General features: G+C 33.7%; 1 protein-coding gene across 4 annotated transcripts in view; it reads right to left on the reverse strand.

The window, feature by feature from the left end:
• The window catches only part of GSK3B (glycogen synthase kinase 3 beta), a 237,367-nt gene that overhangs the window by 20,599 nt on the left and 202,672 nt on the right, over positions 1 to 14,096 (reverse strand). For all 4 annotated transcript variants that reach the window (XM_031959704.1, XM_031959703.1, XM_031959702.1 and 1 more), the window contains one exon: positions 13,721 to 13,819. In XM_031959704.1, the coding sequence (XP_031815564.1) occupies positions 13,721 to 13,819 (99 nt within the window). The remainder of the gene's footprint in view (positions 1 to 13,720; positions 13,820 to 14,096) is intronic.

The raw sequence follows: 14,096 nt of genomic DNA on the forward strand, positions 1-14,096 counted from the left end.
AACTTGTTTGGCATTCAAAGCTCTTCATAACTTGATCCCTTCCTACCTTTCCAGTCTTCTCACACCATACTTGGATAAATTCATGTATTCTAGGATCCAATAACACTGACCACTTTGAAACACCCAATCTCTCAACTCCAGGCATTTTCATTAGTTGTTCTTACTGTTGCATTTTCATTAATTGTTCTCAATGCTTTGAACTCTCTTCTTCTTCATTTATATTTCTGGGATTTCCTATGTTCTTTTAAGTCTGAGCAAGAAGCCTATCTAGTCTTCCTTAATCTTAGTGACTTCCCTTTGAGATTATCCCCAATTTGCTATCTTATCTTTACATAATTTATCTTATCTGTACATAATTGTCTGCATTTTCCTTATTAAATTGTGTTCTTGAGAGAAGAAACTGGATTTTTGCTTCCAGATCTTTCTTTACATTACCTGGCCTAGCATAGCTAACAAATGTTAGCTCTTAATGTTTGTTGACTTGACTTGTTGATTTTCCTGACACAAAAACCAAATCAGATTCTAGAATCTTTCACCCTTCCCCACCCTTTTCGAAAAGACCATATCTGCCTGCTTCTATTCTTTTGACATTTCTTGAATCTTTCACAATTTGAATCTAAAGTCACAAATATTAGACAATAGGTTTGCAAATTATTCCTGTACCTCATGAGATATTTTTTCTTGACTGGGCACCTGAATTCACTTAGTGAAATATTTGAGCAAGGAAGGGAATAAATTAACTATGAGAAAAAAATAAACAAAAAAACAACCCACACCATTTCTAAGCTAAAAAAACCCTCAACATACCGGAGGTTGAGGAAATACAAAAAATAAATGTGATAAAATATAGAATGTCATAGGGTTCAGCAAAAATCAAGACAAAATGATTTAGTAAAATTTGGTGGAAAAGATAACTTTCAATTTACAAATAAACAAGGAAGAATTCACAAATGACAACCTCCCACTTACAGGGAATGTTGTAAAGGAAGAGAAGGATTTTTAAATGCCAGAAAATGGGGAGAAAGTATGTTTTATACATATGGATTAACCCTTCTTAATGGCCAGAGGGAAGAGAATACAGAATAAAACTGGAGAACAAGTAGTAATTCATGTTTGCTGAACCTATGAAGTTGCAGTCACTGCCACTGGTGGTGAGGAAAATCAAGAATGAATCACTTGTCATGTCTAATAAGATAACTACTTTTGGCATCTATCTTAGAGGAGATTTTCACTGTAGAAAATTATTTAACTAAGACCTCAGTGATAATTAGCTATTTAAATATGATCAGTCTAGTTTTAGCTCGCGTCTAAGGCTATGATTTTAAACTGCAGAGGTTTGGGATATTCCTGTCCATAGTTCAAGTATCACTTTCTACACGAAGCTTGAGTCCTAACTCTTCTAAGATGTTAGTGCTCTTTCTTTAAAAATTACTTTGTGCTTACTTGTATATCTTGCCAAAGTTTAAAAAAATGAGCAAACACTACAAAGCTCTCATTTTCTTTATATAAATTTATATATGTATGTTATCTGTCTTGCCAAAATAGCTTAAGTTTATGTAGCACTTTTAGGTCTGGCAAAAGGCACCATTTATTTTCATGAGTGAAAAACATGAATTTACTGAGGGCAAGGAATGCTCATTTATCTTTTTTACAACCCAGGTACCTAGCAAATAAGAAATTAACTAAAATAATCAAATTTGGTCTTAGGGAAGAGAGCTTTCTTTTCTTTCTTTGTAGGGATGAGGCATATTTAGTTGTGGTAGCCAGTTTTAATGAATTGACTTTACTTCTTTTTTATTAATTTTTTTTTTTTAAATAAGGGGTAGCTTGGGGGAAAAAAAGTGAAAGACATATAAAAACAAAATAATCTTTGTGCATATGAATCATGTTTCAAACCCAGAATTCTTAGTCTCCCCTCCTCCTCAAGGAAACTTCTCCGATTTACCTAAATGTCAGTGTTTTCTCCCTCCTCAAATTACTTACTTTTGGTAGATTCTCAAGTAGAATATAAACTTTGAGGGAGAATAGTTTTGTTTTTGTATCCTGAGTACTTAAACAGAGTACCTGCATTCTTAATAAATGTTTGAATTGAATCGAGAAGAAACACATATAGGTCACTGTAGATGAAGAAAACAAAACAACTTATTTGGACAGAAAGGAAAGAGTCAAAGATGGCTCTAAAGTTTTTGAGTGTTTAAACCAGAAAGAGGGTAGTACAATCAATACAAATTTGCAAAGTAAAGGATTTTGAATTAATTGATGAGTTTAGTTTTAGGAACATTTGGTTTGATGTGTTGGGTGGGAGACTCTTTCAAGTGAAGGAAACAAGCATACTGAAGGATAAATAGGAATGCAATACTATACTCCAGTTCAAAGAAAATGAGAGGCAGAGGATTCAATAGCTAGCAGTGGAAAGGTTAGTATTGGACAAAGGAAGATCATCTCATAATCTGAAATTGAAGCAAAGGAGAATGTAGCAAAGTTCTGAGGTATGATGGTGAGGAGATAAGAGTTCATGATTAATGACTTTAATACTTGTAGTACTGTAGGAAGTGAAATTTATTTAAAAAGAAAGCTGAAGGTCAAGTTGAGGATTTAAGTAGATAGGAGTAAGGAGATAGGCTTACAACAGTTGCTATGGTGAATAGAAAAAGGATATGGATGAATAAAATGATTGCTGAGTAATTATGAGAGCTCAGTTTGAAATTATTGTGAACAAAACAAAGATTTCATGACTTCTTCCTAGTATGACTTTTGATTCAGGAATTAGTAGATAACTAAGGTTAGAAGTTGCTCAGGCTTGGGGATTAGTGGAACAAATAAGATGAAAGGATAAGACTCACAAGGTAAGGTATTTAAGGCTAGAGATGAGTGCTGGCTTGTTAAAATTTTCAAAGAGGGTCTAATTTCTAAGATATATAACAAAAAGAATTCAGTTTCTTCTTTTTCAGGTTTTGGAATATGAAGTGTTTGAGCTGGGTCTAACCAGTTTCTTTCTATTATTCCAAACCAAAAAGAAACAAAGAGAAAATTCAATATATACCAGATAAGTTACTAGAAAACTGCCCCGCAAATGGACCATTTTTTCACTGTTTTAAACTCAAACTCCACAGACATAATTTTTTTTAATAAATAAATTAGGCCCTAAGATGCAAACCCTCCCAAAAGTCTCCTTCTCCTTACCAATTATTTTATAAATTATAGCAAATGGAAGTCTGACCTACACCCATCGAATTATTTTGAGTGCAATAAAAGATGGAAATAGTTGATGTTGGAGTGATTGTGGGAAGACATGTATATTAATGCATCGTTGTTGTAAATATGAATTGGTCTGTTGCAGAAAACAAAATAAAATTATTATGAGAAAAGAGACTGGGGCTCATAATTCTATGCCCCAGCTTTTTTCACTGCTAGGCATAGACCCCAAGGAATTGAGGTCAAGGACACAGAAGAAATTACTATATATAACAACAACAACAACAAAAAAAAACCAAAAAACAAAAACCGGGCATTTTTTTGGCGGTAGCATAAAATTACAAATAAAGTAGAAGGCCATAGAGGAAGGGTTGCACAAATTGATGCATATTAACATAATGGAATATTATTGCACTTTACAAAGTACAAATATAAGGTATTTAGACTTCAGGGAAGACTTGAATGAATTGATGCAAAGTAGAAGAACACAGAACCAAAGAGAAGAATATACATGAGGATCACAACAGCACAAAGAAAAGAAACTAGAAAGTATCAGATTAATGCATAATAAACCCTTTTTCCAGAGGGCTAATGATGAAACAAACTTTGCTCCTCTCAATAGAGAGGTGGTTCATTTTAAATATTGTATATGTTTTCTAGACATGGCAGAAATTTTGTTTTGCTATTAAGTGAGGGCTCTATAAGGAAAGGAATAGAACGTAGCACTATAAAACTAAAAGAACTTGATATTTTTAAAAGGAAAATTATACCAAATATTTTATACTTATGATTGAAAATAACTTTTGGAAAATATCAATACTCAGTAAAATTAATTATTAAACCTAAAATATTGATTTTACAAAGCTATGTAATGCAATTTTCTCTGCAGGATCATTTGGATCTATCCCCTGGCCTTCTCATCCTAGACTTAGAGGCAGATGATAGTACAATCACTACAGTGCTGAGCCTAGCCATCAGGAGCACCCGAATTCAACTCTGGCCTCGGGCATTAGCTGAGCGACTCTGGGCAAGTCATTTAACTTCAATTTCTACAACTTTAATGATGATGGTGATGACTGCATCTAACTCCCAGGGTTGTTGTTGGAATCAAATGTGATGCTATCTGTAAAAAGTGCACAGCACATCTGTATTTGGTTAAACAGCACATGGCAGGTACTTTAGTACAGGTCTCTTCCTTTCTCTCCTTTCCTGGACTTGGCCTTCCTTTCAGTGGCTATGGCTGTCACCCTAAACCAGGACCTCATTCTCTTGAGACAACATAGTGGAGCTAAAAGAACACTAGACTTTAAGAAAAACTGGATTGTGATTCTTATTTCTATTATTTTCTAGCTAAAGACACCTAGGGTGGCACAGGAGATAAGAATGCTGGGCCTGGATTCAGAACAGCCTCATACTACCTCGCTATGGGACCCTGAGGAAATCATTTAACCTCTGCCTGGCTTAGTTTCCTCAACTGTAAAATGGAAGTTAAAAAAAAAAAAAGTACTTTCCTTATAGGGTTGCTGTGAGACCAAATAAGCTATTTGTAAAGGACTTAGGATAGTGTTTGGCACATAAAAAAATCTTATGAAATGGGAATATAGTGTGTACATCAAAAAGCAATAGTTTATTGTTATACAATTTATAAAAGCCTTTTTCCATAACCACTCAAGTATGCTTATCTTTATTTTGTAAATGAGACTCATTTAGGTGACTGGCTCAGTCACATAGCTAATGAGTGTCAGATGCAGTACCTCTATATCCAGTGCTCTTTTTATTATATTTTATTTACATTGTAAGAACTAAGACAGTATAAATGCAAGGTGTTTTATAATCTCTATAAATGTTACTCATCTTCTCTCACTTGAAGTATTATCTTCTGAATGAGTCTCTCTGACTTAATACTTGCTCATATTTATATTGTGTTTCTTTTTTTGTTTTTTTGCTGAGGCAATTGGGGTTAAGTGACTTGCCCAGGGTCACACAGCCAGGAAATGTTAAGTGTCCTCCAGACTTCAGGGCTGGTGCTCTATCCACTGCACCACCTAGCTGCCCTTATATTGTGTTTCAATGTTTATGAAACACTTTCCTCATGTAATAGGTAGATAGCTTAGATTTTATCACTTCATTTTAAAAATGAGGAAATTGAAGTTCAGAGTTTAAGTAACCTGTCCAAAGTCCTAGAATCATTACGTGTGGAAGGTGGAACTTTTAGTCAGTTCTTCTGACTTTACCAAGTCCAATAAACTCTGACCAGTATATCATGTTGACTTCTAAGTCTCTCTTTCTCATCTTAGGCATCACAGCTAAAGGACAGCTCAAATCATGCAGCTTCAACACTCAAAAACTTCCAGAATACTCATTCAAATACACATTAAATGCCTATTGTGTGCAGAGAACACAATGATAAGCTCAGACATAGAGTGAGATTAAAAATTTAGATAAAGTCACAGGTTCTGGACTTGTGGAGCCTAAAGGTTAACAGCTATGAGACATAATATATATAAGTATTTCAGAAAGATAGAAAACCAAGAAGTACATAAAGGTGAATTATTGAAAGGAATCTGGAGTGCAAAGGAATCAAGAGAAGGCTTCACAGAAAACATGGCATGTGAGATAGAATGAAGAAATTAAATAGATTAGAAGTAGAGAGGACATTTCTGGCTTAAATAACATGAAAAAAGTATGAAAGATTGAAGTACATTTTGTGTACATTATTTAGGTTGGGAGGGGAGAAACAAGAACGACGCAGATTCCAGCTTAGCAGGAGTGTGAAGGTTAAAGGGGAGTAACACAAGATGAGGTTGGAAAAGTAGGCTTCAAAAGGTCCTCATACCAAAGAAGGTTGAATTTAAAGCAATATTTGAATAAGTAGCTCCTAAATATTTAGAGCTAATGAGTGCTGTAAGCAAGTTTAGATAAAAAATATTACTTTGACAGCAAAATAAAGGACTTGGATGAGAAAGGGGTTGGGCAGATGAAGAGTGGAGGAAAGAATGACTTGAGTGGATACTGAAAAAACTCAAGCTTTTCTGCCCAGCATTTATGCCCTCTATCATTTGCTGGCCTTATCTATCTCGAATATTCCTTTTCACATTCCTTACATTATAATCAAAACTGTTTTTCAAACAAGTTTCCTGTACCATCCTACTTCCATATATCTGCTCAAGCAGGAATAAAAGAGATCAGACTGCCTTTGGGAAAGGCTTCTTGGCCCTACCATCTCTATCTGGTTTAAATTTACTGTTAAAGGCACAAATCTATTATTTTTTCTACAACCTCCTTTAGAACAAATTTCCCTTATCTTATTTTCATAGCAACATTACTTTTTGCATCTACTGAATTTTCATGGCATTAAAAAACAAAACAAAACCTCACCACCACTTGCTTTGTCTTCTGCCTGGAATGACTTCAAATAGAAGAATGTTCGAATGGAAGTTCCTTGAGATTTTTTTTTAGGCTTTGCCCTTGTACTCTGGCTGACTGATGTTCATGAAATGATTCTCCGCCCTTCTCAATTTCTATTATATAAATCCTATGATCTTTCAGCGCTCAACAAGTCCTGATTCCTCAGTAAACACTTTCTCAGCTGTATTTTTGTCCATGTAAATATCTCTCTACTCTGAATTTACCTGTCCCTGTTATTTGGAAACTTTATAACAGCCTGCTTACAAATGAGATTATTGGGCCTCTAGAGGATAGGACTTTTTTTTTCTTTTTTTGAATCTCCTTGATTTGACAGCACCAAACAAACAGCAGGCAATGAATAAACAACTGTTGTATTGATTTTAAAATGGTTTTTCTGTCATTGAGACTATCCTTAAGAGAAAAACAGGTTTTTTCTTTGAAAACTTACTGTTATTTTCCTTTTTCACAGGAATGAAACTTCTATAACCTTCTGTTACTTTGGGTACTGGAAAGTACTGAGGTCATTTAGTAATATAAGCAACTTTTACAATAAATAAAAATAGATTTAGTTTTGAAATTCCAAATTTAATTTTGTAATTATTTTTATTTTTTATACAATCTATGGGCTTACGGAGCACGTCAAGATTTGAAATGGCTTTTAATATAACTATTATGATATAAATATTTAATATTATACTTAACATAATATTCACTTTCTGAGATGTTATATAGTCTAATCTCAAAATCATATATACACACCAATGTCTGCATGCATATAAATATGCATAGGACATGCTCACTTACAGAATGCTATAAATTTTTGGATTTAGACTTGCAATTAATTCTAAGTGCAGAATGGTATATTTACAGGGTTGATTTTTAGCTGGCCTAGAAATGGTATCATTTTTGGTACATTATTTTTCTATTTTCCTAAATATAAATTTGTACAGAATATATTTTAAAATATAAGCCTTCTTTGGCCTAATGATTTAAATCTGAGCTGTCAGGAGATTATTTATACACACACACACACACACGTATGTGTGTGTGTACCCATGTTTATTTGATAAAATTTATTCATTAATGTTTAGGCCTAATAACAAAGAACATGTTTTTTAGCAGTGAATATTTAGCTGCTAATTAGCTTTTCTGAAACAGTTTCATGTGCTGTGTTTCTATAACCAAGTTTGATAGTTTCATGCAAAATGTAAATAAAACCATATTTGGGGGTCTAGTTATGTTACAATGGAAGTGACATAGTGACATATAAGTGAAGAAAATGAATATGGTACAAAATGTAATTACATAAATGGGATTTAAACTGCAGCAATGTTGGCTTGTTTCTCTTTACTCTGAGGCTAGGGACACAAGGTCTTTGATTTCTTAGCAGAAAAGAAAAAAAGCTGAAAAAGCACGACAGAACCTAAAGCAAAACAATGAGAAAACAAAATTCTAGGGGAGAAGATTTACTTTGGAAACAGGCCGAAGAGAAGATTTTATATATATATATATATACACACACACTAGGGGAGAAGATTTACTTTGGAAACAGGCCGAAGAGAAGATTATATATATATATATATATATATACACACACACACATATATATAAATGCATTTATAGTTATGGATATATTATATCTAATGTACCTAGGTCTCAATCTTGCCTCAGACAGCTTAAGCTGTGTCCTAGTTGAGTTATTTCCCTTCTGGGGGTCTCAGTTCCCTCACCTATAAACAGGAGTCTATCTGATTTTAAATGTGTGACCCTATGACTTTATTCATGGGGGTCTCTCACCAGACCGCTTTTATTTACATTGGGGTTTCTATCCACTGTTTTATGAAGCAGTGCTGTTCATAATTTTTCAACTTCCATTTCTTTAAGATTTAACCATTAAATTTATAATCTGAATTGGTGGTGCCTTTGGATGACATCTCTCTGCTTGAGTTAAATATTGTCTTTGTTGTTGTTAAAGGATTTTCAGTTCTTTTGTTTTAATTATAGTAGGTGATTTATAATGATTAAACATTAGAATGAAACTGTTAAAATCAGGACAAATATCCTTCCATCATCCTTTTCTTTCTCCATTTTTTCCTCCTTTTGTCTCTTTTTCTCTTAAACTCCCTCCTTTCTTCTCCTCTCATTGATAACTTGGGTAAAGATAAATAAGTCAAGTTGCAGTTTTTTAATCACACATGCCAAATGTTTTTCTTAGTTTTATTCATTTTTCTAGCTTCATGTTAATTTGGAAATTTAGTTTTAATAACCCAATGGTATGACTGCACAGGTAGAGATGATTCAGGAAGTATTTATCAATAATGAATAATATTTTCTTCATTAAAAAAAAAAATCCAAAACTTTTAGGAGTGATTTTTTGGGTGCTTGTTATGTACAATGTCCTTGAAACTAATTCTTAAAGGAAATACTGAGGATGTCTAAATGAGACACCTATGTGGCTTGCATGTTTTTGATTCTTTTATTCTTCAATCTATCAACCAATAAGGATTCATCAAGTTTCTATTCTGCTGAGCAGTGGGAGAACAGAGACAAAAATGAAGTTGTCACTGACCTGAAGCTTACATTGTATCAGTGGAAACAAAAAGCACCTCATAAGTATATATAGAATACAAAAAGGCAATGGTAAAAAGAATTTATCACCAAGTGACCTGCTTATTTAATAATGAGTATTGAGCCTCTCTGTACTTAGGATGGATCTCAGAAAACCAATATAGGACTATAAAGGAGAGTGAAATCTGCCAGAGCTTGTACTTTGCTGGCATAGAGTCTGAAAAGCCAAGCCCAAGACCACCTCTAAACCTTAAGGCGGCACTGGAGGAGGACTTTGTGTGCACAAATTAAAGAGCTTTAATTTAAAGCTCTTTAATTTTTAATTTTTAAGAGAAAACATTTTTATGTAGCAATACAAAGCATTCTAAAAGAAAGTCCTTTGGTGAGGAGGATTTCACACCATAACCTATATTACCACATCTGTAAAACTGTAAAAAAAAAACAAAACATGGATTAAATTTCATTCCGTATTACTATTTCTTCTTAAAATAGTGATAATAAACTGCTGGAAGTGAGAGTAACGGGATGATATAACTTAAGACTTATTGAATGTTAAGAGTAGGAAGTTAAATTGGACATCTTTTTAAACCTTTCATTTTACAGATACCTGAGACCTAGAAAGGCAATGATTTGCCAGCTCTGCTGGAACTGAAATTCAGGTCCTCTCACTCTCTGCTACATCATGTAAAGTTGGAATGCTTGCTGATTAAATTAATACAACTTTAACATGAATGATTAACTTCAATTTTCATTATTTCGTTATTGGAATAATTTATTTTTGCTTAAGTCCTCCATGCTCAGAATGAATTGCCAGTGTCACTCAATATTTTCATGTTGAATTAGTGCAGATTTAGACCCCAGTTTCTTAAAGTAGGCACCAAAAGCAAAGAATTGACAATTAAATTAAATGGGACTTAAAATAACTAGTCCAACTCCCTCACATTTTACAGCTAAGTATACTGGGGTAGTAGGAAAATTAAATGATCTGTCTAAAGTTACATATTTAGATAGCAATGGACTTGCAAGCAGCCAGTTTTCTCCTAATTGACAGGTCAGTACTCTCTATTTATTACGCCATATGAAATCAGGTCTCACTATTCACAGGTGTTTTAAGACTTAAAGCTAGAGTGAAATGAGCAGGACCAGGAGATCATTATATATTTCAACAACAATACTATATGATGACCAGTTCTGATGGACCTGGCCATCCTCAGCAACGAAATCAACCAAATCATTTCCAATGGAGCAGTAATGAACCGAACCAGCTACGCCCAGAGAAAGAACTCTGGGAGATGACTAAAAACCATTACATTGAATTCCCAATCCCTATATTTATGCCTACTGCATTTTTGATTTCCTTCACAAGCTAATTGTACAATATTTCAGAGTCTGATTCTTTTTGTACAGCAAAATAACGGTTTGGTCATGTGTACTTATTGTATATCTAAATTATATTTTAATGTATTTAACATCTACTGGTCATCCTGCCATCTGGGGGAGGGGGTGGGGTTGGGGGTAAGAGGTGAAAAATTGGAACAAGAGGTTTGGCAATTGTTAATGCTGTAAAGTTACCCATGCTAATAACCTGTAAATAAAAGGCTATTTAAAAAAAATTACCCATGCATATATTCTGTCAATAAAAAACTTAAAAAAAAAAAAAAAAAAAAAAGACTTAAAGCTAGAAAAAGCCTTAGAAATCATCTGGTAAAACCTTTTTATGGATGAGGGAAATGAGATCAAAAGTCACAAAAACCTGTCACAGGTCACCCAAGAAATAATCAAATAAAGTTGGTACTCAAATCCAGGGGTTTGAACACCCAATGCAGTTTGTGGGCTAGACTACAGCATTCTGCCTCTTCCATTTCCAACAATTTTAGGCCAAAAAGTCATTTCATGGTGGCAATTATATGCAATATTTAAGATGAGACAATGAAAAAAAACTTTTTATCTGAAAAAATGCTGGAAATTTAGGGGGGCATTAGGTGATTTCTCCGTAAATAAGGATTACTAATGAAAAAAATCTATCTCATGCAGTATTGGCCTTCTAATGCAAAAAGATCTGACCATGTACTTAACTGGTTTTGTGCATTAATGGAAATCTGTTGAGTGCCCCTAGCCTTCTGAGTTTACTACCAACCAAAATCTTAATATTATCCAGCTATTCTTTCAGATCACAAAAGCTGTACAACTATAGTACCCAGTGAATAGCAAGATTAATATCATTACAGGACCCATTCTGCTATGGATTCTGAGGTGGTCTGTGAAAATCAGCAGCGCCAACAATAATACCATCCATGCACTTGCAAAGATAGAATATTATATTCTGCAAAGTGAGATTACGTGTTATGCACAAGTCACTTTGCTTAGCTAGATCTTCGCTTTGTCATTTGTAGGAATAAAATAATCTTTAAGGTTCCATCTGGCTCTAACTTTACGTAATTTGATTTCATTTAATCTCTACAACAACACAGTGAGATGGAGTGGAAAAGAAGCATTATTATACCAATTTTAGAGAAGGCTTGAGCATGGAGACTACTTGCTCCTGGGCATAAAATGGGTCAGACTTAGTTTTGCTAGAATGTAGGTCTTAAGGCTCCAAATCCAGAACTCCTTGATGGCTACAGTAGGACTTAAGTCTTTGTTTAAATGTATCTGGCACTGTGGTTTTTGTTTTCTGCATGTATAGAGTTAAAATTTTCTATATTTTTGATAAAAAAAAAAAAAAGTAGGAAATATCTCCCTTTGCTCTCAGGTACAGATTTTATACCAAGTTTCAGAATATTTGCTGGGAAATAAAATCAAGCTATATTAAAGACAGAAAAACATCTAACTCAGGGTGGGTTTTGAAAATATTTAAATAGAATTTTTGATAACATGTGAAACAACGTTTTTAGCACTTGCAGAAATCATTACACTACATGCACCTAACATAAATAGTAAATAGAAACAATACTTTAGAGGAGGCTACGTTTCCTCAGGTTACTTTTCTCAAAACTGTAAAAGGAAGTTAAAGTGACAGTAAATCTCTGTTAATGATCAAAATGAAATCCACTCCAAAAACAAAAACAAAAAAATCCCAAGAAGCCTTTAAGATGTAATTTCATTCAATAGTCACAAGAAATTCCACAAGTTGGCTGTAAGGAAGAATGTCTCAGTGTATGCTGGGAAATGTCTGAATGATGGCTGTGGAATTCTTTTCAACAGAGAACAGAAGTTGAGTCTTTAAGAATGGTTTAAATTCTCATCTTCGTGGACAGCTTTAAATGTTATTCTACTCTTAAGATATGAAAAAGGATTATCTCTTTTTGTATTCTTTCTAGTATTATTGTAGGAACTGAAAAGTAAATTAAGTTAAAATTCTTTTATGTCAATATGCAATAACCAGAAAATCATTTTAAAAGTGTGGTTTAAGGTAAAAATCTAGGCTGAGCAAAAAAAAAAAAAAAAAAAAAAAAAAAAAAAGAGAGAGAGAGAGAGAGAGAGAGAGAGAGACTTATATGAACTAATACTGTGTGAAATAAGCAGAAACAGGAAAACATAGCACTATAATAATAAATAAAAGGAACAACAATCTCCAAATTGTAACTGTAACTGAATGCTGCAAAATTAAAATGACCAAGCTTGGTCTCTTTTTGTCACAGAGGTGGGGAGGTTAACTATGGGTGTATAACTGCAGAAAATGCTAGATTTTTTGACATAAGAGTAATTTTTGTAGACCAACCCCATTTCTACCCTTCCTCACATTTTCACCCTCTGTTATAGGGAATAAATCTCCAGCAGAGAATGTGGGTAGGGATATATATTAGATGTGTTAAAAAAAAAAAAATGTTCCTTATCTGTTTAGGGTTTCTAAAACTAAGGGTTTTTATATGCACACATAGAATCACACATATGTATATATATGCCACAGGTTTATTATGTACATACACATTTAGATGTATATATATCATATATGCATATGTTTAAAAGCCTTCATTCTGCATCTTGTTCTGATGCAACATTCATATGCACATGGATATTATATACATATATATATGTTTTTATAGAACACAGACACAATATGTATATAAAACTGAAAAGCCTCCATTAATCTCTTAGTCAGAGGCCTTAATATATTATGGCATTGATCAGAACTCTTTAAAGAATGGTGCCACAACATTCTCTCTATATATCATATAATGAGCCTAATTAGCTCTGCTGAGGCTAGCCATTGAAAGGCTGGCTACTCAGTGATGAATGCTTTGATCACAGGAACTCTAAAAACCATATGTAAAGGTGTGGAGGAAAGGGTTGCAATCTGTAAATCGGTATTCATACTGATAAAATCACGAATCTGAACGTAATGAAGTAAAAATAATGCACCTTTTTTATTCATTTCAACAATTCATTTATAGTTTCTTCTGATATTCAGAAATGAAGCAAATATACAAGGACCAGATGAATCAGAATTAAAGGACATCTCTTCCCTTTCAGAAAAGATTGCAGACAAGGCTATTCTACTCTCTCAGGAGCAGAGGAGAGAAAAAAGACTCTTATGTGCTCTTCTCACCTGAAGCTGCTGTAGCATTTGTAGGGGTTGAAGCAGCTGCTTGAATCCGAGCATGGGGAGGAATAAGGATTGTAGCCAGAGGTGGATTACTTGACAGTTCTAAGGGAAAGTAAAAACAGAACAGTTAGATTTCATGTATAACCCTGAATGTTAAATAAGCAGATAATAGTTTAGGTCCAAAGAATTTCTAGAATGCTTCCAAATGAGGATATATAATGCCCTATTAAAGGCAGCACCCGCTTGTCGATCTGTAGAGTACCCTTTCATAAACAATAAAATTTTAATAAATTTTAATGAAATTTAATAAAATAAGATTGGAGGGTGAGAAACTGATGGCTATAGGGGAAGAAAGAGGAAAAATTTCTGACATGAACAA

The sequence above is a fragment of the Sarcophilus harrisii genome, chromosome 3, assembly GCF_902635505.1.
Source record: "Sarcophilus harrisii chromosome 3, mSarHar1.11, whole genome shotgun sequence".
NCBI lineage: Eukaryota > Metazoa > Chordata > Mammalia > Dasyuromorphia > Dasyuridae > Sarcophilus > Sarcophilus harrisii.